General features: G+C 56.0%; 2 protein-coding genes across 2 annotated transcripts; one reads left to right on the top strand and one right to left on the bottom strand.

The window, feature by feature from the left end:
- Positions 1–4,485: 4,485 nt before the first annotated feature.
- Positions 4,486–9,197, top strand: LOC128941578 (gamma-secretase subunit Aph-1b-like). The gene is made up of 7 exons (XM_054283419.1): positions 4,486–4,683; positions 5,627–5,797; positions 6,868–6,941; positions 7,110–7,232; positions 7,569–7,696; positions 7,929–8,052; positions 8,286–9,197. The coding sequence occupies exons 1-7, from the start codon at positions 4,571–4,573 to the stop codon at positions 8,321–8,323; spliced, it is 771 nt and encodes a 256-aa protein (XP_054139394.1). The 5' UTR covers positions 4,486–4,570; the 3' UTR covers positions 8,324–9,197.
- A 697-nt stretch (positions 9,198–9,894) lies between these two features.
- CA9 (carbonic anhydrase 9) lies at positions 9,895–25,156 on the bottom strand. Its single transcript, XM_054283489.1, has 12 exons — positions 24,971–25,156; positions 18,149–18,172; positions 16,829–16,999; positions 14,526–14,668; positions 13,792–13,884; positions 13,490–13,556; positions 13,164–13,321; positions 12,865–13,000; positions 10,751–10,774; positions 10,546–10,572; positions 10,315–10,408; positions 9,895–10,172 (listed from the first exon to the last, which is right to left on the bottom strand). Exons 1-12 carry the CDS (start codon positions 25,089–25,091, stop codon positions 10,109–10,111), a joined length of 1,122 nt encoding a protein of 373 aa, XP_054139464.1. The 5' UTR covers positions 25,092–25,156; the 3' UTR covers positions 9,895–10,108.
- Between the last annotated feature and the right edge of the window lie 292 nt (positions 25,157–25,448).

Raw genomic sequence — 25,448 nt, 5'->3', positions numbered from 1 at the left:
AGGGTTCATGTTTATGACAATGAGGAAACACACAAGCACATGATCATGCATGCACACATTATTAGTTGTCAGGGTCTTCTCCAGGTATGGGATTAGCTGCTCACCCTTTGTACTAGTTGCAATTTCTTTTGCCAGTGACTGAATGCCTGCCTGAGGGACAGCTGTAGAAGCTAGCAAATATTAGTGCAGCAGACAAATGTTCAGGAAGTTTCTTCCTGGCTTGCTGTACTTTCTCCAACTCAAATTGAAGAGCAGCCGGATGTGTCTCATTGCTGTTACCAAAATGGGCTGGATTTCCTGGGGATGCCCAAAGCCATTATCTAGTCCTGCCCTTCGCTTTGGGCCCCTCTATGATGTGGACCAAGTCCTGTTGTCCCACGCTACCCAGCGGATATCCCTCTAAAAGCACATCCACACACTGCCAGGAAACACAATTCATGCTGACCCCTTGTCAAGCCAGACCCAGCAAGAGCCTGACAGGGATAGCTTTTGTTATCTGCTTTCCTTTATTTGCTGTGCCTCTTGGGTCAGGAAAGGAGGGTGTTGAGATTGCATCTCTTTCCTGCCCAGGTGCTGCTGGCCCTCCGCCCTCTCCATGGCCCAGCAATTCTGTTTTGTGGTTCTAAGGCCTTCTACAGCAGGGAAAAAAAGCTCCCTGTGTATGCAGTGCTCATCTTCAGTTCATCTTCCCAAGGCTGCAAAGTCTGCTGTGAGGTGCAGCCTCCCACTCTCAGCCTGGAGGAGCTGGAGGGGAGGACAGTACATGGTGTCTTGGACTGCTGAGCTGTTCCAGCGCAAGGGCTGGAGCTCCTCCTTGGGCCCGCCTTCCTCTTCTGCAGTGCATCAGCTGAGCTATTCTGTTGTTTAGTCAAAGCACCTTCGAGGCAGGGGCTTGTCTGGCTTCAAAAAGAACCAACATGTGAAAGCACCTCTTCTCTGCAGCCTGCACCCTGCACTGCAAACAAGCCTGCCCTGTGTCCCGGTCAGGGTGCGTCCCAGTGCCCACCCTCTGGGTGCCCTTCGCCTTCCTGCTGGGACAAAGAGCCCTTTCACACCCACTGTTTTTTCCCCATTAGCTGCTGCTGCTGCCTCCTGGTTTGGACCAGTCCACTTGGCTTAACTGTTTACACCTCGCTGCAAGGGGCTTTTTATTCATTTGAATGGCCTGTGATTTGGCAGTGGGATCCAGACTGCTGTTCCCAGGTGATGCTCAGCCTGAGAAAGACATGAGCTATGTCATGGTTCAGCAAAGCTTTGCATTTCCTCCATTCTTCCACCCATCTCCTTTCCCCTGCAGCCTCACAGAGAAATAGGTGGGCCAGGGAAAGCTCTGGGAGCACGGGGCACTGTGGAACTGCTGGCATGGGAGCATGTCTCCCCACAGGTGTCACAGCCCCATGATGAGAACCGAAGCACCTCTGCCCTCCTCCCTTCCTGTCTCTCCACCTCTCCCATGGAATTTCAACCTTTGGATTTCTTTATTTTGGCCTGGCAGACTGATGATCTCCCCAGAGAGTTTTCAGCCCTGCTGTTGGTTGCCACCCCACTGACATACCAGCACATGAACTTTCAGCAGCCTCTTCCCTCTGCTCTCTGCTCCAGTTTTCTCATCTCTCCAGTGCCTCATTTCATCTCTGAATCCTTGCCGTTCAACACCCTTGAACTACGTGGTGGAGTGGGAGGACCACACAAAGAGCATCTGAGATACTTTGATGAAACTTGTCAAGCTGTGCAGAGCCAGGCACAGACTACTGCCACCCCTCAGTCTCTCCCTGCATCTACAGCTTTAGACACTGGGGAGAGGGCCAGAAAAACTGTGTTGCCAAATCGTGAGGGTTTTGCAAAGCTCTGGGGGATTTCAAAACAGGTCAGGCCCCCTAAAGCCAAGTGCCACATAAATCTCCCAGTCCCCAAATCCATATTATTGACTTGTCAAAGTCAGCAGAGGACAAGGCAGCTGGAGGGAAGCATGGATGGCCATGACCACGTGTTGCCTGGGAGAGTGGAGTGTGCAGTACAGGAGAACATGTGGCCTCTGCTCCTCTTGCTCAGGGGATCTGGGAGCAGCACTGGAGCATCTCTGCTGCAAGACAGGCCTACGACAGGGTGACAGGCAGAAAGGGACTATTGGGGACAATTCATTGCATTGGTTTAGCAGTTGTTAGTGACAAGGTTGATTTATTGCCTTTCAGAGCAAAAGAAAATAAGTAAAAAGCACTTGTTATCAGGGCTGTGTTATGCAATACCTTTCTTGCAGGATGTCTCCCCTATGCTGTTTATTGTCTTTGTGGATTGGGCTAGGATCATCATTTTGGTGAACTGCATAGTATTATCTTAGAAGATGATAAAATGATTGGTCTTGATTCTATCACGCTGGTCCATGCTTCAAGTGCTAGGTAGGTCCTGCTTTAGAATCACAGAATAGCTGGGGTCAGAAGGGATCTCTAAAGATCATTGCCCCAATGAAGAGGGGCACTCTAAACTAAATCATGTTACCCACACCCCCTCCAGCCTCAGCTTGAATGTTTCCATTAGTGATGTATGTGGTGATCACAAAGATCTGAGACCATTGTGGGCACCTTTGAACTTCTGGTCATTGTCCTCCTCCTTGCTGCTGCAGCTGTCCTGCTCCCTGTAGCTGGCAGAGGCATGCTTCCTTTGTCTGTCCAGCCAGCAGCCCACAGCGACCTGGACCAGGGCTGATACAGCACCTTGAAACAGCCACTGCTGCTGCACTTCAGAAAGGAGTGGGGCTTCCACGGTGCCCCTCTTTCCCTCTATCACCTGCAGCAGCCAAGTCACCTCATGATGCAGATATTCCTCACACACTTCTGCCCGTTTGGCTGTGTCCATGTTGGCCTGGTTAAAGTGCTGCAGTCAAGGCTGGATGGTCAGCAGAGCCAGGAAGAACACAAGTCTTGGAGCCAAGGCCTGGTGGATGGAAAGGGAGCTCATCAGGTGGGAGGCAGCAGGGGGCTGGGAACACCCAGGATGTCCCCAAAGCCTCTTTGAGCACCTGCCACCATTGAGAGCCCTAAGCTCCTCGTCCAGCCCAAGCACAGTTCTGTGGCCTGTCCTGCCCTGAGGTGCTTGCAGTTTTTTCTCATTAGAAACACCCTGGGCATTGCCCCCATCCCTATCCAGCCCAGCATTCCTCCGCATGCACGCTCACTGCTCAGCAGAATCCAGGCGTGCTGGGGCTGGTGATGTCCCTGGTGACACCTCCTGCTGTGACCCATCCTCCCTGATGTGGCTGCCACCAGAGCCACATCTCCCAGGCTGGCAAGCCCCAGCCTTCATCTCCACCCCTCAGTGGGTCCTGGCCATCCTTGCCAAGCCCCTTGAGGCTGTCTAGGCCAAGCAGGCAGAACCCTGGGGCTGTAACTGTAACTAACACAGGGGTTCTAAGTGGATGTCCCCCACTTACAGAGTGAGGTGTGACTTTCTCTGGGCCAGGTGGGCTGACTCTGGGCTGTTTTTCAAAAAAGTTATGAAATCTTAGGCAGGGACAAAACTATTGCCCTCTCTCCTCCTCCGTGATCCCTTGTGCTGGGGGCACGACTTGGCCGTGTAAACCCTGGTGATCAAGCCAAAATATCCGTGATGTTCCCTGAACAAGTGGAAAAGATCCTGTGATTCTCACTTCCAGCTACCAACTTGCTGGCTGCGAGGGCAAGCCATGAGCTGGTGGGGATATGCTGGGACCCACATCTCCCTGCTCCCCTGGGATTCCCCTGCTTCAGGAGAGCCCTCTGTACTCCATGTTGGAGTGCTCTGCTGTGAATTGTGCCTTCTATAAACAGGGCCTGTTTTCCATGATGTAACAAAAGCCTTTCTAGACCCCTCAAAAGCCTTCTCTGACCTTGCTACATGTGTGCCAAGACTGGCATGGGAGCAGTGTTTCTGCCGGGTCAGCAGAACTCTACACCCAGTGCTCCTGTCCAAAGTCTCCCGCAGGCAGAAAGGGTGTGTGTTGGGGTGTGGGTGCCTGTAAGCGGGAAGCGCCCTGAAGTGCCTTTCCGTGTCAACCTCGTTGAAATGGGGCTGGACTGGAGGTGCCAAGCGGAGGGAGTACAGAACCACCGAGGGCGGGGAGGCCTGCACACCTCGCCCAGCCCGTGCTCCTGGGGGCGCCCGTGGGGACGAGGCCAAGCTACCCTGGGCACAGGCTGCGCCCCCACACGATCACGGGGCCTGCCGAGCTGGGAGGGACCCACGCGTCCAGCTCCGGCACAGGCCCCCCCGAGGCTCACACCGTACAGCGGAGAACCTTCCCCAGATGCTTCTGGAGCTCTGCCAGGCTGGTGCTGCGACCCCTTCCTTCCCCGGGGAGGCCGTACCGGTGCCCGACCCGCCCTGCCCGGGCCTCTCCCGGGTCTTTCCCGGCATCCAACGCCGCCCGTGACTGACGGGCCCGGGCCCGCCCCGGGACGCGGCTTCCGGCGGCGGCGGCGCGCGCACGTGTGACGTCATCGGCCCCGGAAGGGCGGCGGAGGGGGAAGGGGCCGCGGGGCCCGTCCGGTCCGAGCTCCGGCTCCGAGCCCCGTCCCGTGCCCCCGCTCCCGCCGAAATGACGCTCGCCGTCTTCTTCGGGTGCACCTTCATCGCCTTCGGGCCCGCCTTCGGCCTCTTCATCTTCACCATCGCCCGCGACCCGCTCCGTATCATCATCCTCATCGCCGGGTCAGTCAGACATGGGGGCTCCGGTGCCGCCGGGCTTCGGGACCACGATCGGCTCCAGGAGCGGCGTGAGCGGGGCGGGGCGCTGGGACCAGCTCCGGTGCTGCTACCAGAACGATGGTGGCGGGGGCACTGATTCTGCTGCTGGTGCTGGTCCCAGTTCGGATGCAGTGGGCTCCTGGTCCCAGTGCCTCAGCACGATCACTGTAGTCGTGACAGGGGAGCTGGTACCAGTCTGGTACGGTGTGGACGTGACAGGGGTGCTGGTACCACTATGGGTGTGACAGGGTGGTGGTGGCATCAGGGCTGTGAGAGGCATGTGACTGGTGCTGGCTGAGGCACTGTGGTGGCTGCAGCAGGCACGCCAGTGCTCACACTGGTGCTGTTGTGGGCTCACCGGAGTCACCAGTGCTCACACTGGTGCTGTTGTGGGCTCACCGGAGTCACCAGTGCTCACACTGGTGCTGATGTGGACTCACTGGAATCTCCAGTACTCACACTGGTGCTGCTGATTGCATGACAGGAGCACCAATATTGTTTGTCTTACTGTCACAGCACATAGTAGACACGAGAACCCATACAGTACCAGTGGAGGGTTGGTAATGGTACTGGTGCATGTGTGCAGCTGGGAAACTGGTACCAGTACTGCTGTGGGACCAGAAGGACGTGGTACTGGAGGTGGTACTGGCATGGATATGAGCCTGGTGCTGGTTCTGCTGTGGGCACAACAGGGGCACTGGTACCAGTTCTGGTGACCAGTGGGGCAGGTGTGCAGGCACAGCACAGCAGTGAGACCCATCTGGGCACCACCTGCCCCACACTGGTACCAGAGTGGCACTGGTGCTGGTTGGAGGGTGGGCACGGCTGGGCTCAGCTGCCAGTGCCAGTCCCAGCACAGTGGGGGCTCTGGCACAGCACCGGTGCCAGCAAGCTCTGTCTCTTACAGGGCTTTCTTCTGGCTGGTGTCACTGCTGCTCTCATCCCTCATCTGGTTTATCGCAGTGAAAGCCAGCGACCCCCAGGATGAGCGGCTGCAGAAGGGGCTCCTGATTTTTGGGGTGATGTTCTCTGTGCTGCTGCAGGAGGCCTTCCGCTTCCTTTACTACAAGCTCCTCAGGTAACGGCATCTCCCCCACTGTGCCAGTGCTGCTGGATGCTCTTCCCAGCTGTGGTGGTGCCAGGTTTTGCCTGTGAGCTGCTGGACTGGGGGGAGTGTCAGGTGTGGTGGGAAGCTGTCTCAGTGCTTACCCCGAGCACGTGGGCGGCGCCTGTTTCAGTGTGTTGACCCCAGTGGGTCTGCAGAGCAGCCCTAAGGTCTGGAGCATCTGGTGCCCTGATTGAGCAGCCTGGGTCACAGTCTCAGAGCAGTCTGGGCAGCTTCTAGTCTTCCTGATACCATTGTCTTGGAGTGCAGGGGTTTTGCTGCCAGAGGAGCACATGCTGCACCCTGTCCTGTGGATGGACAGACACTGTGCTGGGGCTGGGCAGGCAGGCACAGGGAGGTGTCCTTCATACTCCATGGTCTTCCTGGGAGAATGCAGGGGGGAGCCATGTGGGCAGGCTCCCTGCGGCAGGGCCCTGCCGGAGGCGGGCAGGCAGAGGGTAGCAGAGCTCCACGGAGCAGCCTCTGACATAAAACCGCTGCATTTCCTTTGCCTTGTGATCTCCGGTCCCAAGCACTGCTGTCCTCCTTAGGCTGAGGAACTGCCTGGCATCCTCCTGGCCTATCGCACCTCTAGTTGGTACAAATTACAAAGCCTCTCCTCTCACAGTTTCTCTCCACATTGAATTTTTTTAACTCTTCAAGCTCTTCCTGCACCTCCTCCATTGTTAGTCAACATCTTTCTAAGTGTGGAGATCAGGTACAGCCTCCCACGCCTGCAGTGGGGCTGCTTTCCATACGGGGGTGCTGCTTGCCTTACACCCAGCGTCCTGCTCACACCAGCCCTGCTCTGCCGGGCTGGCTGGCACCCGCATTCCTCTGTGGGAAATCTTTCTGTGTGGCCTCACGTGATTTTCACATGCCTAGTTTGTCTGGTGGTACAGTCACACGGACAGTCTCCGTGGTGGGTGTTGCTCGGGGAGGGGGAGGTTGCCAGGAAGGTGCCATGGTGCAGAGTGAACACTGCACCATGCCTCAGGAGGTGGCTTGGCTGTGCTGAACTCCAGTGTGCTCTCACTCCACAGGAAGGCCATTGAGGGGCTGGTGGCCCTCAGTGAGGATGGCTGCTCCCCCATTTCCATTCAGCAAATGGCATATGGTGAGTGCTGTGCAGAGTGGAGCACCCTGACCATGGGGCAGGGGGTGAGGCTGGGCAGGGCTGAGGATGGTGCTGGGAGCAATGGATTTCTCATGCCAAAGCTCACTCAGAGCTGCATGGGGTGACCCTTGGGAGGTTCCGGGTTTAACAGTGTCCCTGTCCTGGCAGTGGCTGGCGTAGGCTTTGGTCTCATGAGCGGCGCCTTCTCCATGATCAATCTCCTGGCAGACGCATTAGGGCCTGGCACTGTGGGCATCCATGGGGATTCACAGCTGTATTTCCTGACCTCAGGTGAGTAACTGGCACCCTTTGCTCACATCTCTGCCCCACCTCAGATGCAGCAGATGAGATGCTGGAGTTTTCCCTCCTACATTGTCTTGTCCATGCTGCACTCTCACCTACCTGAGACCCTTATAATCCCCTGTCACATATCTCTGTGGTGTCCCCTGTGATCCTCCCTGCTCTTCATTTCATGTCTCCCACATGTGGAGTCTGACCCAGCACCTCCCAGTCCAGCCAAACTGTTTCTCTACCCTCTCTTTACTGATTCATTTCCATCTCTTCCCCAAGTCTGCTGGCTAAGTCAAGTGGGTGAGTCCCTGGTGACACCTCTTCTTCTCCCTGCAGCTTTTATGACCATGGTGCTGATTTTCCTTCACACCTTCTGGGGGATCCTCTTCTTTCATGGCTGCGAGCACCGGCGCTGGTGGGAGATCGCAGCAGTCGTTATCATGCATCTCACTGTTTCGGGGTTGGTGAGTAACTGGGAGCAGTGCTCTGTGCTGAGACCTGTATTCAGAGTACTGGTCCCTGTGCTGGTGGGAAATAGCCTTTGGCACTAGCAAAGGAGCTGGCCCTTCACAAACCAGATCCTGGGGCTGGTGCCGCCTGTCTCACTCCATTCACTGGGGTGACAACACTGCCACACATCCTGTCCCTGTCCTTTCCTGCCTGCTCACCCTTCTCTTCTCATTCCTCTCTCTGCAGTCGTTTTGTAACCCCATGTACGTGGGCAGCCTGGTGCCCTCCTACCTGCTGATGGCTGCTGCTGCTGCCTGGGCTTACCTACTCTCGGGGGGATCCGCGCAGAACCTGCGGCGCTTCCTGCTCTGTAAGTGCTGCTCCAGAGAGGGGGTGGGGGACACTCTGGGTCTCATGGGGTACCCAGACTGGTGCTAGGATGGTGAGAGGTTGTCCCAATGTCTCAAGCAAGGGCATCATCCCCTTGTCTCCCAGAGCAGAGGAGCAGGTAGTATTTGAGGCCGTTGTCGGGTTGTCGCCTCTCCTGCGGAAGTGGGGTGGAATTTGGTGAAAACTCACTGTTTCTCTTCTTGGTTCCTGCAGGTTTACGGAGCGGAGCCAGCCCCCAACCAGGATCCTGAGGCCCTGCAGGATGTTCCGGTCCCCAATCACCCCTCCCCTCTCCTCCTATCCTGGCGGCAGGATCGGCCATCACCTTCTTTGCAATATCTTTTCTCCTGGACTGGGGGACCCTGGCCAGCCCTGGTGGGGCAGGCACTGGGGTCCAGCTGTGGCAGCCAGCCAACCAGCATGGCTGAGACTGGCTCACTCCAACGCCCCTTTGGGAGTCCCCATAAAACACCTCAGTTTTGGGGGACCCAACTTTGCTGGCCCTGCTGTGAGCTCAGCCCCAGTTAGCCTGCCTGTGACTGCCGGAGGCTTGAGCCCAAAGAAACCCATCGCTTCTCCCCCCGCTGCCACAGATGTGCTGTCCCCCATGCCAGGGCAGGGGGCCCGCATTGCCTCCTCGCTGCAAGGTGGAGGAAGGGGCTTTGCAAAGTGCTGCCGTGCCCTGGGTCATGGCTGGCTGCTGTAGTGCTCCTTTCTCCACCTCTCTGCCCAGTCCTCCTGCCCCAGGAGCCACAGCCCTGGCAGGGCTGAGCTGGCATCCTGGTGCAGCAGGATGGTGCTGGGGGACCCGTGGGTACTGACACCATGCAGGATGGGAGGAGGAGAGGGAAAAAGACAGTATCCAAAGGACCCAGTGGGCATGGAGGGTGGTGGAGGGTTTGGGAGGAGACGCAATGCCACAGCTGTTGCCGGCACAGATTTGGGAGGGGGTTCAAGGGACCATTCCAATGGATCATTGCCCTCTCCTGTTCTTGGGGATTTTCAGGCGGGTACCAGCCCTGGTTCTGTGCCACAGGGCTGGGAGGGAGAAACTGCCATCGGGCTGAAAAGGCAGTTTTATCCACAGTGGGCTTTTATACCAATAAAATTAAGTACCACAGACAAGTGGGGTTCTGTGTGGCCAGCAGCACTGCCCTCGTGGGGAAGGTACAAGCAGTGGTAACAATGGCTTTGTGGTGGTGTGGCTGGAGGGGTATGGTCTGGAAGTTGCAGACCTTGTTTGCCTGCAGGCCTTGCTCCTGCTCTGTACATCCTAACAGTGGCTGAACTCTAATTTTACATCTTTGGGGTGGAGGCCACTGAGGGCTGTAGCTAGGGAGGTTCCTTTCCCACACAGGGCCTGTTTATTAAGGTTTTGTCACGTCCATAAAGCTCTCTGGGACTTCGCTCCAGCTCCACAGGTGGGAGGTAGCCACAGATCTAGGGTTGCCCTGGCTAATCTAGCTGTGATAAAGCCAGAGGTGAGCTGGGTGGGGGCTGCCCAGCAAGCAAGCAGTGGCTCTGCCACCTTCAACTCTGCCTTTCTTCAGCCTTACCAAGCCACAGCTATGTTTTTCCAATGCTTTGCACAAATAAGAGGAGGAAGAAGTCCCAGAGTGATGGATACAGGGCTGGGCTGTAGAAGAAGCCTGTGCTGCTTACTCTGGAGCTCTGCCCAGTGCACAGAGGCTGATACTGTCTTTGCTGGTTGGGAAGGGGTCCCTGCCCACCCCTCTCCACTGTGATTTCAGCTGAACCAGGGTGCTCTTTCCTGCCCCACAGCTTCCCACAAAGGCAGCAGAGACATCTGGTACCATGGGAGGATTTTACTTTTTTTTAATGAGTTTTTACCTTTTTTATAACAAAAATATCTATTGGGGCCAAATGCTGCCCCCCCAGACAAACAGTCCATGTGGGCAGCCCGTGCAGCCAAGGCGTGCTGGAGCACTGGTCTTCCTTGACCTGGGGTGGGAGTGAGGGGAGGTGGGGTAACAGGCTGAGCCAGTGGGGCTGGGACTGCCACAGAGGTGTGGAGTTCACGCAGTGTTCTCGGTGCTGGCTGCCGTGTAGATGACCTTGGATTTGGTTGGCGAGTCCAGCCTGGTGGGGAAAGAAGGGGGGAAACTGTTAGACTAGGAGGGAGGTCTTGTTGCCTGAAACCACCATTAAACCCTCTTCTTGTGGGGGCCCTGGACCCATCCTGCCCCCAGGCACTGTCCTCCTGTGTCTCCCCATTGCTCACCGTGTGTTCTGGCTGCGGTGCTTATAGATGTACAGCAGGAAGGCCAGTGCTGTGACAGCAAAGAGCACCCCGAAGAGCACAGCCAGCACATCTCCTGCAAGCCAAGCACAGCCATGTTACACTGGGGATGGTCCCCTGCAACTACTGGCTGAGTAAGAGCAGGCAAGGAGTAGGCTGGTAGCCCAAGGGCAGAGGGGACACAAAGAACCAGCCTTGGCTGGGCACACTTACCTGCATGAAATGAGCTGGAGTGTCCTTCTGAAAAGGAGACAAAAACTGGAAGATGAGAATCAGCAGCATGGATGCTAGAGCAGCCCTACAAACCCACTGTGGCTGCCCACCCCCAGCTCAGCACGTGGCTTGCACAAAACCCCAATTCCCAGGCAGGTACACCCCCTGCCCACCTTCCCCTGCTTTGTGCCAGCCCCTCACCTACCTGCTGTTGCTGAATCATCACTACCTGTAAAGAGAGACAACACAGTCAGGGCACAGCCTTTGAAGTATTTGGGAAGTCTCAAGCCCGAAGGCCTTTGGGTTCCACTTCCAAAGTAGGGCTACCTACAAGACTCCCATCAGCTCCCACACCTCCAGCAGCTCACAGCATCTTGCTGCAGGAAGCCCAGCCCTGACACCCTGCCAGAAGCGTGAGAAAAGGGAAGAAAAAGGGATCTCTGAACCACAGCCTACACCAGAGCCTCGCTGAGCCCAGCCAGAAACTCCCCCCACTGTTGTTGCTACAGCCAAGGAAGCAGGCAGGGTGCTGAGCACTGCAGCACCCCATGACTGCACAGGGGACCCCAGAGAGGCACCTGGGCAGAGCCCAGCAGGCAGCAGCCATGGGGACAGTTGCCTGAGATGGTCTGCAGCTCCCAGGGAGGAGGCAGCCACACATTGCAGGTAGGGCACCTGGCATGGGGATGGCTTGGTGGCCCTGCATGCTGGGAGGGAGTTGTGCTGGGCAAATGTTTGCCCAGCATGAAAGCATGGCTTTTAAAGAGCTGCATTATCATCTGTACATGGCTCGGGTATGGTGCACAGAGTGGCACTATCTATGGGCTCTATCCAGCTACATGGCTGCTGCAGGAAAGCTGCCACCTCCACCCAGCAGCTGGGGACAGGAGTGCTTATCCCGAGCTGGGGGTGACTGGCAGAAAGATCAACAAGCAATGGTGCAGAAGGTGCAGCTGCAAGCAAAACAAGGTGTGATCCCACAGCACTCCATCTCAGTGCTCAGCAGCCCCAAGGGCTAAAGCAGGCAGTTAGCACTGACGTGGGGAGAAACCCCCAACAATCCCGTGCACACGAGGCAGGGGACCGGTAACGTCATCCAAGAGTACTGGGACATACTCCCGGCACTTCTGGAACAAGACATTTGTGGCTTTGTTACAGTGGGGATTTTTGTATAGAAATAACAAATAATGAAAAAAAAAAGTAGAGCTGGCCAACTCCCCCCTTGCCCCAGTGTTGGGAGGCTTTGGAACAGCTTCTGCAAGAAAGTAGTAAAAGAAAGGCTTGGAGGTAAATGGAAAATATGATAAAGTATCTAAGAGGTTTACCAAAGATAGAGCATGCCAGCCTAACCCGATATCCTTCTTTGATAAGTGATATTCTAGACAAAGAAAATGCGGTAGATTTTATCTCTCCCAGTTCCACTGAAGCATTTGATGCAGTGCCACATGGGAAACTGCTAGCCAGGCTGAAGACCTCAGTGATTAAAAGCCTAGAGCCATTAGCAAGCAGGCTGCAGGTGGAACGGTGAGGGAAGTGCCTTGCACCACATTATGTGGTTATTGAGGCATTGCCCAGAGGCCTGGGACCAACCCTGTGCTGTTCCTATTAGTCACCTTCACCGAAGGTGTAGGAAATGCCATCAGAACAGAAAAGGAACAGGATGTTGAATAGAAAACCCCCAGTGACCTCAGGGAGCAGCAATGGGCAAAAACTCAGTGATGCAGGGCAATAGTCACACCTGATGATTAATAGTGATTTCTACTCATGCCTGGAAATCACCAATGCAAGTAAGGCCTTCAAGGAGAAATAGAGGGTGGGCGTTCAGGGAGCCCTCAGGCAGGGGACTGTGTGCCTGGCCAGGATGGCTGTGAGGCTGTGCTGACAGAGCACAACCTTCAGCAGGGGTCCCCAGCACTGCCCTTCCTGCAGGATTTGGGTAGGGGTTTTCACTGCAAGCTCATACCTCTGGCAGCTCCTACTGAATTTATCTATTGCTTTTGGGATTGAAGTAGCTAGCTGGAGAGCTAGGACCTGCCTCTTTGCTCCTGACCATGCATCCCCTAGTCCTGCTGCTGTTACATCTGCAAGACTAAGGATAAAATAAGTTTCTATAGGCCAGTCTTCCCCAGGCAGGGTGAAGGAAGTGCAGAAATGGGAGAGAGCAGGACCCTAAGACCATTGCTGCCACATGTCACTTGCCAGGCAGGTCTAAGCCATGCTGTGTTTCTGCAGGATACACAAAGCACTGAATCCTGCTGCTGCCCCCCATCACTGCATCCCTGCTGCTGGGAGCAGCCTGAGCACACTCAGCACTCTTACCAGGAATGTGTTTCACTGAAGGGGAGGTCTGGAAACTCGCCAGCACCTGCCGCCCATGCAGGCTCTGCACTGGTCGGTAATTGTTCTGCAAAAGCTCATCCTCAGGGCTTTTCAGGGTGGAAACCAACAGTGACATCTGGAAGGAGAGCAGTGTGAGCAGAATAGCATATAACATATGTGGGAATAACATCCCGCTTTTGGGAGCAGATGAGCTGCAGAGCCCTGGCACAGGGCACCCGCACCAGCTCACAGGGAGAGGCTGGGAAAGACCCAGTGCAGAGCTCATTGCCCTGACAGACCTGGTGATGAGAGAGCAGCATGGTCTGGTTGAAGATTGTCCACTTGACTGTCTGGTAGCAGGGAGGGGTGGTCAGAGAGCCATTATAGTGAAAGTAAAGTTTCAGGTTGGCAGGCAGCAGACCTGCGATGTTGAATCCAGGCACCAAGGTTTCTTGTCCTGGGAGAGGAAACACAATGGGAGTGAGACTGGTACAAACCCCTTGGAGGGCAACAGCATGAAGATCATGGGCAGTGTGGCACTGCATGTGCTGCAGCTTTGCTGAGCAGCTGGTTTCTCTGCTGGGCTGCAGCTCCTGACACAGTATGAGGTGGGACAGGGCCTTACCTACTTCTTCGATTTCATGCAGATGCTTAAGTATTTCATGGTAGTATTGGTTCTCCCCATGCCCAACCTGCAACACAGAGACCCCAAGGTAGCAGCAAGGCCACGGGATGAGATGGTGATGGCAGCAGGAGGTACTGCTCCTTGAGAGAGGCACCCAGGGACATCTTCATTCTTATCAGAGCTGATCTGCCCTTTCTCTCCCCTCTTTCCAAAGTATATTTGCACCTCTGTCAGTCCCCAAAACTGTGTCCAACTCTGCCCACCCCAGCCCCTTCCTCCTGCTGCTGATCCATGAAACTCACCTCCAGAAAGGCTCCCAGTACAGCCAGGCCATCTGGGTGAACCATTGCTTCTGTAAGGCTGTCATACTTGGTATTGTAGTGGACCACATGGATCTGGAAAGGAAAAATGCAATTCCAGTGCCTGATGGATGCCACTGGGAGATGCTCACTCCCACAGGGCTACAGCCTGCTGACACAAGGGCTGTGAGACATATGCAGGTGGGATGAGTACCACTGCAGGGAAGGGAAAATGCTGGTGGGTCTGCTGGTGCCAAGCAGCCAGCATGAAGTTCTGCCTGCAGGAACTTCCCTGCTCATCAACAGCAAATCAGCACTCAGTCCTGCGTAACAGGGGCTAATACTGCAGAGCCAGGCTCAGTTTGAGGACAGCAGCTAGAGAAGGAGGGATAAAACCAGATGGGAGCTGGCAGAGCAAGAGGACAGTGTGTACAGAGTAAACAGTCTCTGTAGCTCCCAAAGCAGGCTCACAACCTCCAGAAAATCTGGCTTCCACAGCCTGGGGACGGCTCCTGCACCATCAGCCCAGGACCAGGCTTGTGCATGAGTCTGGCTCAGCGTCAAAGTGTGGCCTGCCACACCGAACTCCATTGCTGCAGAGCAGTCCAGGATCCTGGCCAGGAATTACAGCCCACATCCAGAGACAGCCATGGGCAAGGAGCACGACAGCATTCGGTGCCTCCTGTGCCCAGCACCATGAGGGGAAAGGTGCATCCAGCACCGTGAGGGCTCCTCACCTCGGCAGCAAAGCGGCGCCCGTTGACGGTGTGCTCGGAGCCAGGTCCTGCCGGGGAGCCCCAGTGCAGGTGCAGCTGTGCAGCTCGGTACTGCTGGGCATAGCCACCAGCCAGGGCCAGCGAGTCGGGCAGCTCAAGGACAACTGCAGAGCCAGAAGGAAGAGGTCAGGAACACAACACAAAGCCCAGCCCATTCCACAGGTACGCCAAGGAGGTGTCTGGAGGGAAACAGTCGCTCTGGGTTTCTAGAAGCTGGTCATAACAGAAAACCTTGCTTTCCATTTGTCATGAGGCTGTGGGCAGGCCTGCCAATAGGGCAGGGTTCAGCTTCTGACCTAAGGTTGTAGGATACTGCAGTAAATATGTCAGCTTCAAAAAGAGCTGCTATGAAAATGCTGGAAAGTGAAGAGCCCCTCCACAAAGACTCCTGGGGCCAGCTCCAAGCCAAACGTTATCCAACAATTAATTCAGTAAGTGAGAATAATATAAAGAGACCGTGAATAAAATTCATAGGGAAGGATACTGTCAGAGTGGTGGACATCTATGAGAGCAGAGCAAAGGGACAGAGAGCTGCAACTCTTGGCGAGCTGGGACCTTTCAAATAAAGCACCCTGCAAGTGTATGACAGCACTGGAGCTAGTGCCACAGAGATATTAAATATTTTGAAAGTACTTAGAGCTAAAACTTTTGCCCCTTCGGATACCATAAATTCATACTTTGATTTTTCTTTACTTTAGTGTGGTTTGTCCAGCTATTTCAGACTACTGCAGCAATGTGGCAAATCTAAAACTGAGTTACCTGGACATGTGGCAAAAATATCAGGAGCATCCCTGGACCCTGAGAAAGGCTGTCGTATCCTTTTAAGCACCTTTTCCTGATTTTTAATGTAAAGTCTTTTCCTTTTTCCTTTATTAAATGGGGTGTCCCTTAGTTACATCACAAATAGGGCACAGATTTGGGATTAACTGCATAACAGGGCTGTGATGAGTCATTGGCCATCTCAAGTTCCTTGCCACTGGGTTCAGAGATAGAAAACTCAAATACAGGAAGTGAGAAACTGTTCCCTCCCTATGAATTTATCTGTTTTTACACTTCTTTTATATAGGTAAACCATTGTCTTCTTTCTCCTAACTACCTGAGTCATTTTCAAGCCCTCAAAAAATCTTATGTAACATTTACACTTTGTTACCAAAATGAGTAACTGTACAAATAGCTAACTAGGCTTGCAACTTTTTATTTATTTATGGCTTTTCATAAGGCAGAACAGTGGTTGCCACAATAAAAAAGGCGTCTTAAAAGCCTTGTGAGAAAGTACTTCCCCTCTCCCCAATGAAAATGCTCTCACTGCTTTTCTAAACACCAAGCAACACCAGATGCCAGGGTGTCTAAAATAGCAACTACTGAGCTCAACTAGTTTAACTCTGCAGGCACATTAGGGCAGGAGGCCACAGTGTAGAGCCCTGTGCATGCAGCACGCAGCTGATCTGACCATACACAGCGAGCCTGACCTGTCAAGTTTGCTGTACACACAGGTCAGCTCCATCTCGTTGGCCACCAGGGCAAGGAGGTGCCTTATCACACCATCAGCAAGTTCCTAAGGCCCTTTCTCCATAACCCTTTCTTAGCTCAGGGGCTGGCAGACATCAGCGTGCACAAAACATTCTGCCTCCTCCAAGAAAAAGCTGGTAACAACCAGGTCCAGCCATGCTCAGCTGTGGAAAAATGTGGTTTTCCTCCATATCTGGAATACCGAGGCTGATACTGAAATAACATGAATAAGTCGTGTCCAAAAAGTTGTTTACAAAAACCATGCTGGTATTGGAGAAGGGAAAACAAAAACCTATGAAAATTTCTTAAGATCTTGAGATAGAATCCTCAAGTACAGACAAAGTAAGGTGGCAAATGTTGTGCCCTAAAAGACAGGTGTAAATAGCTTAAAGTCTAAGCCACATCCAGAGACTGATGAGTTCTTTGAAAGTGAAATGCAGGGGAGGAACCAGCGGCTGAAAATGCACATCAGAAATATCATGGACACATTTTTAAAGAAGATATGGAGTTAACAAATATCTGGAGCGGGCTCCCAGTGGCTCTGGACATGTTGGGGCTTCTCACTTTGTCCAGGAAAACAAATGGACATGTAAAATTTCTATAGCCCGTTTCTTCCCTTTTGGCCTAGAAGGCGACAGGGTCACAGCCTGCTTCCCAGAGCCCAGGGGAAAGGCATCAGAGAAGCCCAGTCCTGCTGGGAGAGTCTGAGCATCCTCTCCTTGTGCTCCAGCCCCTGCAGCTGCCTCTGCCCCCACCTGTGTGCCCATTGTTCTTCAGCTTGAGCAGCTGGTTGGCGGGCAGGCTGTACCCAGAGAGCTGGATGGGCCGCAGCTCAGGGCTGAAGATGGCCTGGGCTGTCTCAACATTGATGGGTGACTGCTTGGTGCCCCCGCAGTCCAGGTAGTCCGTGCTCCAGTGCTTCAGGTCTGGTGAGAGAAGGAAGGGAGGGACTGTCAGTGAGATCCTCAGGGTGAGGAGACCTCCAGAAAGAAGGCTTGGGGTGCTGGGGAAGGGGACTTGCACTGGCCAGGGAAGTAGCCATGCACATAAGTTTAGTTTCCATGAAGTTAGCTTGGGAGCAGCTTTATGTCAACATGTGACTGAACGCAGCTGTATCAGGAAAGGTCTCAGAGCATGGTGAGCTGCCAGGAAAGTCTATTTTTGGGGTGTTTAGGAAGAGTGCAAGAAGATCATTTACAAGTGGATTTGGCAAGCAGAGGAGCTGCTGCCCTGCAGCTCATCACACACAGGCTGCCCTGCACAGCCTGGCCTCTGGCAGGCACCACCCCAGGGCTGCTGGAGCGAGGTACCACAGTGCTGCTGGGTTCTGTGGCAAAGGGACAGCTGACATGGCTGGGCTGGCCGCTGAAATGGCCACCTCTTCCCAGCTGGGATAAGCACGGCTGATGCCTCAGAAACCTCCCTTTGCATTGTGGAGGACTGCTTCTAGCGTGTCATGGGCCAGTGCAAACCCAGGCTTGTCCCCAGGCCAGCTCCTCACAGGACCCCTGTAGATATGGAGCTGGGTGAGAGCAGCTGAGCCAAACCCCAGAGTGATGGGGCAGTAAAGGGTGTATCTGTCACAGCACTGTGGTGATGCCCACCATTGGTGCTGTGGAGAAGCCCCCCAGGCCGTGCTGCAAGGGCAGGGCCAGGCAGGATAGGATGAGGAGGGAGGGTGACAGAGGGCAGAGGTGAAGACAAGCTAATCCCTGGGCTGATCAAAGTCCCAGCATGGGCTGCAAGTCCAGCGTGAGGAGAGCAGCCTTTCCCCCCTTGGCACAGGGTCGGGGAGCTCTCATTGAGGGAGGAGCCCTTCCCTGAGGGTCATCCCCCACACCCACGGGGCTGGGAAAGCCCTCATTGGAGCTGCTGCTTCCTGGTGAAATCAGATCAACCTCTGGCTCTTCAGCCCATCCATGCCTGAGTGCGGGCGCTGTGTCAGGGTCAGGCAGGAGGGAAGGGTGAGTCGTGGAGTGTGCACGGAAGCCTTGTAATAATTAACCACAGCTGGCTCTGTTCCAGGATCTGCTGGGTAGTAGGCAAAAAAGCAGAAGTAACTGCAGGGTATTTACCTTCATAGCTCCAGTGGCTGTGGCCTTGAAAAAAAAGAAAAGAAAGAACCACATGAATGGAAGGGAAAGGTTGTCAGCAAACACACCTCTGCCAGGCAGCATGTCTCCGGGCTCCCACTGCCTTCCATCCCCCTTCCCACCTTTGCTTTCCCACTCTCCCTCTGTCCCAGCAAAGGGCAGGTTCCCAGAGGGTATTGCCTCCTCGGAACGTATGTAAGTCCCTTGCAGTTGTCAGTCAGAGGGAAAACCCCAGGTCTGACATTTTGTCGTCATCTTCAAAAAAGAAAAATCAGAGACACTGGCTTCCATTACTGAGCAGCTGTACCAGCTCCAGAGCAGCCAGAACCTCCCACTGCCCAATGACAAGGCACTTCACAAGGGCAGCTCTCACACTCCAAGAGGAGTTTGGGCAGCAAGGTGCACTGCACCATGCAGGCACCCTCCTCCCACGTGGGAAAGCTGCCCTGGCACTGACAGCAGAGGAAAGAAATGAGCATCAAAACCTCCTTACATCAGTGAGCGCCCCTGCAGTGGGGATGGACCTTCACGGGAAAATGTGCCAGACCAAATGCTCAGCTCTTGTCCCTAGCTATAGTTCTTATGATCACCCAAATGCCCACACAGAGCTTCATAAGGTCCTACCATGCAAAATCCTTTCCTTTGGAAAAGCAGGAGGGAGGATGGGGCATCCCATGCCAGGACCTCTGCACTTCTTGTGCCACCCGTGGGTCACAGCAGGGCAAGATGTGACCTGAGCTTCCCACAGCTGGTGGTGTACCAGATCTCTAGATGTAATGTGCACATCTAGAGGGGAAAAGCCCTCCTGGGAAGGTCCTGAGAGTACCCAGTACTTAAAAGGCTGGCCCTCACACTGTCATTCTCCTCCAGAGCTGCCAGCAATGCCTGGATTCTTGGCACATCACTGGAGCTAGCCCTAGAAGTGCACCAGGACCTCTTCTCAGATGCCCCTGACCAAACACCAGCCCTTCTAAACAACCAGCTCCAGGCAAAGGGATGTGAGGCTCAAATTTGCCCCAGGCAGGAAAAAATGGCCCAAAAGGATAATGTGCCTGCTCTGGCTGGCACAACAGGTAATTCATAGGCTCCTCCTCTGTTTTGTCCTTACCAGCAAACTTGTCGCTGCAGACAGGCTGTTGGCACTTCCCAGCCCTTGAGTGCAGGAGCAGAGAGTGCCAGGATGGGACAGGTTTGGGGTAAAGGGGGGCATTCATACAGCAGCAATGACATGGAGGAGCATTTAAGAGGTACAGCTGAACCCAAATATCATCTCTGTCCCTCGGTGGGGTCATTTGGTGGGGGTCTGCCAGCCTGGCCAGATGCAGGAGGGTCTCAGCAGGAGCTGTCCCGGCCCCCATCCCGGCTACTGACAAGAGCCATTGACACGCTGCTGCTATTAATAGGAGTGGATTCCAGCTCAGGGGTGAGAAATGAGGAGGCAAGCTTTCCCAGGCCCAGATGTCCCATGCAAGGCCCTAACCCAGCAGGATCCTGCCCTGCCCTCAGCGAGGATCCAGGCATGGGCACTGCTGGGGGTCTTGGTGCATGTGCTGCTGGGGAGCGTGGATCACCACAGCCAGGCTGGAATGGGAAGGACTGGAGGGTGTTCAGGGCACTGTGTGTTGCAGAGATGGGAACAGATCTTGGGGCTCAGTCCTGTATGACTGGTGACTCACTTCTGTCACATTTCTGACACTCAGGAGCAATGCTTAGGGATCTCTTTGGTATTCCCAAAGGCATAGGAAGAAGGAGTAGCAAGCAGAGGACCGAGCAACCTCTGCTGTGTGCACCAGGACATGTGGGCCGTGGGACAGACTGCAGTGCCCTCTCCATGTCTGCTTGCATGGCACTGCCCAGGGATGCACCCAGCTGTGCTGCAGCAAGCTGAGATTCACTTATCCTGCCCACCTTGCTCACACAAAGGGTACCTGCTACCCGGGCACCAGCTTTGCACAAAATCCAGAGAACATGGACCCTTCTCCAGAAACACAGTATGTCTTCTCTCACACTGCTCCCACTCTCCTACCCCTCCTGGCACTATGTGCACAAAGAAACACTCACACTGGGGCAGTTCTGGCACAGGTAAGGCACAGCACCTCAGGGCTGGCACATGGTTCACTGCACATGCCTCTACTGGCACAGCCTGCCCCGACACCCCACTTTTTGCTCACTTGCAGGGACTCTGCCTGGACAGAAAGCAGCTCCAACATCGTATCACAGACTGAGCAATATCCCTGTGCTGACACCTGCCCTGCTGTGTCAGCACTGTACCAATTACCTCAGTTTCCCACATCTCCCAGCACATGCCTATTCCCACAGCCGAGGGGTCTCTGAACCCTCCTCACAGCCTCCTGCCAGCTCAGCTCGGCAGCTCTGGACACCCCAAAGGCTGTAGCCACACCCAGGAGCCAGTTCAACCCACCCCAACCCAACAGACTTCCTCAGGGATGTCTCAGCATCAAAACCAAAAGGATCTATGGGCTTTTATACAACCACTGAAGTCCCCTTGAGTGTGTTTTCCCATCCCGTGGATCTGGGTGCAGTGATGGCGCAGCCAGGCCGCCTCCTTCAAGCAGGCATCTCTCAGGCGCAGCTGTGCAGGGCTGGGCCCCCCTGGCACACGGACAGAGCGCTGCAGGAGAGCGCCGAGACGAGCCCTGGGTCAGGCTCTCAGCATCGGCCCCTTCCTCGGCACGGCTCGGAGCAGCCCTGCACCAACTCCTCCGATCCCTTCCACCTGGGGGCATTTGCAATCTCCCATCCCTTTTCCGTGAACATTAACCCACTGCCCTGCCCAAGTGCCGATTTGCATAGCTCAGTCTGCCTCCCACACCTCCCGCCGGAGCACGTCCGCTCCTCCCAAAGGCCGTGCGATGATGCCAGGTCTCCCTCCTGCCCGGCTGCTGCCGCTAGCCGCTAAAGACGAGGCTGCCCCTGGGCAGCGGGTGCTGCAGCTCTTGGCGTGCCCTGCCTTCCCTCGGAGCCCCCACTGGCCCGGCAGGGACTGCAGAGCGCTCCCAAAAACGTGGGAGGACACAGCCCTGGTGATGCGATGCGCACAGCGGGAGATAACGTGCGAGAAGAACGAGCAAGAAGAGAATTCCTTGCAGGGGTTCCAGCAGGAGAGCACAGCAGGGTGCTGACAGGATCTGCCTGCCGTTGCAGGCAAAAACGCCTCCGTTCCCAGCCGCGCAGAGCCCGCCGGCTCACCTGAGTGCCGCCTGGCACCCGCCTTTCCCCAGCGGCCCGCGATCCAGCCAAGTTTCCCACGAGCTTCCCCCCTTCACACCCTCCCTTTGTGCTTTCTCCTGCTGTTCCTTGCTCCCACTCAGCCCTCCCATTCTGGGATACAGGCTTTGCTGCAAGTGCCAGCTCCCTTCCCTCCTTGACATCCAACACCATCCAACAACACTTTCCCGCCGAGCTCAGGCGGACGCTGCCATTACCAGCGTGCTGCTCCGCATGTCCTGCAGTCCGGGAGGAAGGGTAGGAGCAGCTTTTGGCAGCGTGAGCAGCCAGCTCAACTGCTGGCTGCTGTGAATTCCACGTAGGAAAGGCACCGATGCAGCAGGCTGCACCCAGGAGACCTCACCAAGGGCACACAGGGATGGACTATGCACCCAAAGGACTCAGGATCATTTGCACAGACCAGGAGGCAGCCCGCAGCAGGGACAAACAATAAGGAAGGAGACCAGGGGTTTGCCCAGTAGGTCTGCACCTTCTATCCTGAATTTTTTGTATTTTAGGGTTTATGCAGTCTGAGGCTGCTGCAGACCACCTGATAGCACTGAAACACGTGCTGCTCACAGCGTGGATGCTGCCTGACAGCAGCACAGCCACTCCTGCTCTCTGCTTGCCTTGAACTCTAGAAGCTCAATGGCTTGTGTGTGGCATGCAGGACAGTGAGCTCACTTCCAGTTCTTCCCTCCTGCTCTCTTATCAACTGGGCACACTGTGCCTTGTGCTCAGACACAGGGAGTGCTGGCAGCTCACAGATGCCAGACCAGAACCACTCTGCTGTCCCAGGCTATGAAGGGATCAGTGGAGCTCATGGCCCAGAAGAGATGGTAAGTGGAGTGTTATTCCCAAGGGTCAGTAGGCCAGGAGGTACCAGAGATGCATAGAGTGCAGATCCCAAAGCAGGGAGCAGCCACAGCAGCCAGGTCCCAGCCTACAAAACACATCCAAACACCACGTCATTTGAAGGCAGTGTCCTGATTGTGGAACCTGGACTGCGCCACTGTGCTCAAGCTGCCCAAAGCCAGCTCTCCAATCTGTGGCAAACACGGCACAGGGTCTGGGCAGGGGCATGCATACCCTGAGCATCCTTCTGTCAAGCCCCACAGGAAGCGTCTCTATGGGAGGCTGTGCCATCCCAGCCCCATCTTCTCCCTGGTTTCTCCCTCCAGACCGACCCGACACAGCAGCACCCATGTGCTTTCAGCCCAGGACACCACTCCATGTGCTGCCCATGGGAGCACTGATCCCTCCCAAGCCTGGCTGCATTAAAGCCCCTTTGTGTTTATAAATTCTGACCCACTGTAAGTCTTTGGGATCAGCCTTTAATCTGCCACTGGCAGCACAGGTCACTGCAGGGATTGTTCTTTGTTCTCCTGGTGGAGAACTGCTGGGGCTATGGATCCCAACACTGCCAGCTCCCCCCAGGAGGGGCAGGGGTTTGGGTCAAGGAAGGCATAGGACAGGCTTTAGTCCAGGGCATGTTCCTGGAGTATTGCTCCTGCTCCTTCCAAACCCAGCTGCCCCAGCAATTGTTGGGGGAAACAGGAAACAATCAGAGTGCTGCAGAGAAAGGGCCATCCCAACAAAAGGGAAGAAAATGGGGAAATCCCAGAGGACAGGTCAGTGCTTGGAGCTGGGGAGAGAGATGAATAAGAAGCATTAAGCAAGAAAGATAGGTTCACTTGGAGAAAAAGGACATTGGAGAATGAGCAAGAAGAGGACACTGAGAGCAAGACACATCTGAATAAGAGGGAGAGGAAACTGGGAAAGGGAAATGCTGTTTCCCAAAGAAACACTTAGCGTGGGACTCGGGTCTCTGGGCAAGCCAGAGTTCTCAGGGAACAACCCCATGGCAAATCCCTGAGCACGTGCTGAGTCCTGGGAAGCCACCAGCCCTACCTCATGCACTAGCCTGGAGGAAGAGGAAACCAGCTCCCCACCCGGCAGAGGTGCTGAGACACGCAGGTCCTGGCAGCTGACAGGAGCCTTGCAGGGTTCCAGCCATGACCTGCTTCCCATGGGATTCCATCCAGAAATTCAGCCTCTTAACACTGGTATAGCATGGGCTAACTTGCCTGTTCCCTACTGACCTCCTGGCCACCTCCTTTCCCCTTCTCCATCTCCATCCTCCCACCCAGCCATCCCAAGCCTCACGCAGTGTCCAGTCCCTCGGCCAGCGCAGCGCACCGGCATGCTGAACGCCCGACACCCTCCCACCCTGTGGCCTGGGTTACTTAATCTCTGTGGCAAGAACCCTCTGCATCCCCATCTCTGTCCAGGGCTCAGCCCGGCAAGGGCGGCAAGAGCGGCTCTGCTAAGTGATTCATTGGAATAACAAAAGCAGCTCCTGGCACAAAACAATTCCTGGTCCTTACCACAGGGCAGCTGTCCTGGCACAGGTCAGGACAAATCCTTACCAGAGGCAAAACCAAGGACACGCTATGAGGCTGAGCCCGGGAAACAAACCTGTGGGCAAAGCGGGAACAAGGAGCATGAACAGGGACAACAAAGTCCCTGCGCAGGACTCAGCCCCAGAAGAGCAAATCCACAGCACTCCCCCAAAATCCCTGCAGAGCGCTGGCGGTGCCTCAGCCTCCAATCAGAAAAGGAACCAACACCAAAGACCCAGGACTTTTTCCCTGAACCTGTAACTCCGAAAGCCCCCACAACACCAGCAAGACATCTCACGGGGAGGAGGAGGAGGGGCACACAACCCTGCAGCCCTGCGTTCTGTCACGTCCCCCGTCCCCCATGGGCAGCCCCCCTCCAGCTCTGCAGCAGGGCCAGACCCCGTTCCCTGGGGGCCGCGGGGGCCGAGGTGGGCGCAGGGCAGCCCAGCCGACATCCTGCAGGGTGAAGGGGCCCGGCCGCCGTTCCCCACGCCGGGAGCGGGGCTGGAACCTCCGGGCGGACCCCGGGAGCAAGCAGGGACTGCTTGGTGCACAGCCCTTGTAGCCCCATCGCAGGAAGCTCTGAGCCCCTCAGTCTGATGCGAGAGGGACTTAGCGAGGGAAAAGGGCTGCGGACAAAGCGAGGGCCCAGCCCCTGGGCAGGGGTCGGGCCAGTGGAGCCGCACAGGAGTTGGCGGGAGCCGGGACAAAGGCAGGGACGTGCTGGGGGGTGCAGCACCCGCAGCTGGGCGATGCTGGGGGGGGCGCATCTCCGCAGAGGCACCTCATCCTGGGACGCACCTGGAGCCCTAACACGGGTGCAGCAGGAGGCGCAGCAGACCCTCCACCCCCAAACCAAGCAAGGGGAGAACTCCCAGGCATTGGGGACACCTCTCCACAAAGCATCAGACATCCCAAATCCAGCACGCCTTGCACTGGGGCGCTCCGTTCACCAAAGACCCCCAGCCTAGCAAGGGAGGGACCCCTGCACATCAGGGCACCCCATGTATCGGAGACCCCAAACTCAGCTCTGGGGTGCTGCACGCATCAGGCTGCTGAGGCACTGGCGGTCCCAAACTCAGCTCCGAGGCTCCCCGTGCACGGGGACCCCAAAGGAGCAGCGGGGCGCCCCCCGCCTCGTGGAGCCCCGCGCCCCGAGGGACCCCCCGCTCACCTTTCCCCGCGGAGTGCGGGGTCTCTTCGCCGCCGTGTTCCTGTTCGGAGCCGGCACGGCCCGGGGCGGGCAGGAGCAGGAGCGGGAGTAGGAGCGAGACCCGCAGCGCGGCGCGGTTCATCTCCGGCAAGTGCGCGGGTGCGGGACGGCGGCTCCGTGCCTGCCCGCCCGCCCGGCCGCACGTAAGTGAGAGCGGGCGGGGAGGAGGAGGCGGCTCTGACTCACGCCTCCGTTACCTTTTATAGGGGCTGGAGCCAAAGTCTGCCGCCGCATGGTCCAGGCAGGTGAGCTGCCCGGCGCGGGACTCGAACGCGGGACTGCCCCGGGGGCGCCCCCGGCCCAGCCCAGCCCGGCCCAGCCCGGCCCAGCCCGGTCCGGTCCCACGCCAGGACACGCGGGGCAGCCGGGGCGGGGGAGCCCAGTCGGCTCCTCAGCCCCTTCAGCTACGGGGTGCTCCCTCTCCTCACCGATGGTTCAA

The sequence above is a fragment of the Melozone crissalis genome, unplaced genomic scaffold, assembly GCF_028551555.1.
Source record: "Melozone crissalis strain CALT ecotype California unplaced genomic scaffold, PUWL_Pcris_2 ptg000036l_1, whole genome shotgun sequence".
Lineage (NCBI taxonomy): Eukaryota > Metazoa > Chordata > Aves > Passeriformes > Passerellidae > Melozone > Melozone crissalis.
This window is presented reverse-complemented; position numbering and strand designations above follow the sequence as displayed.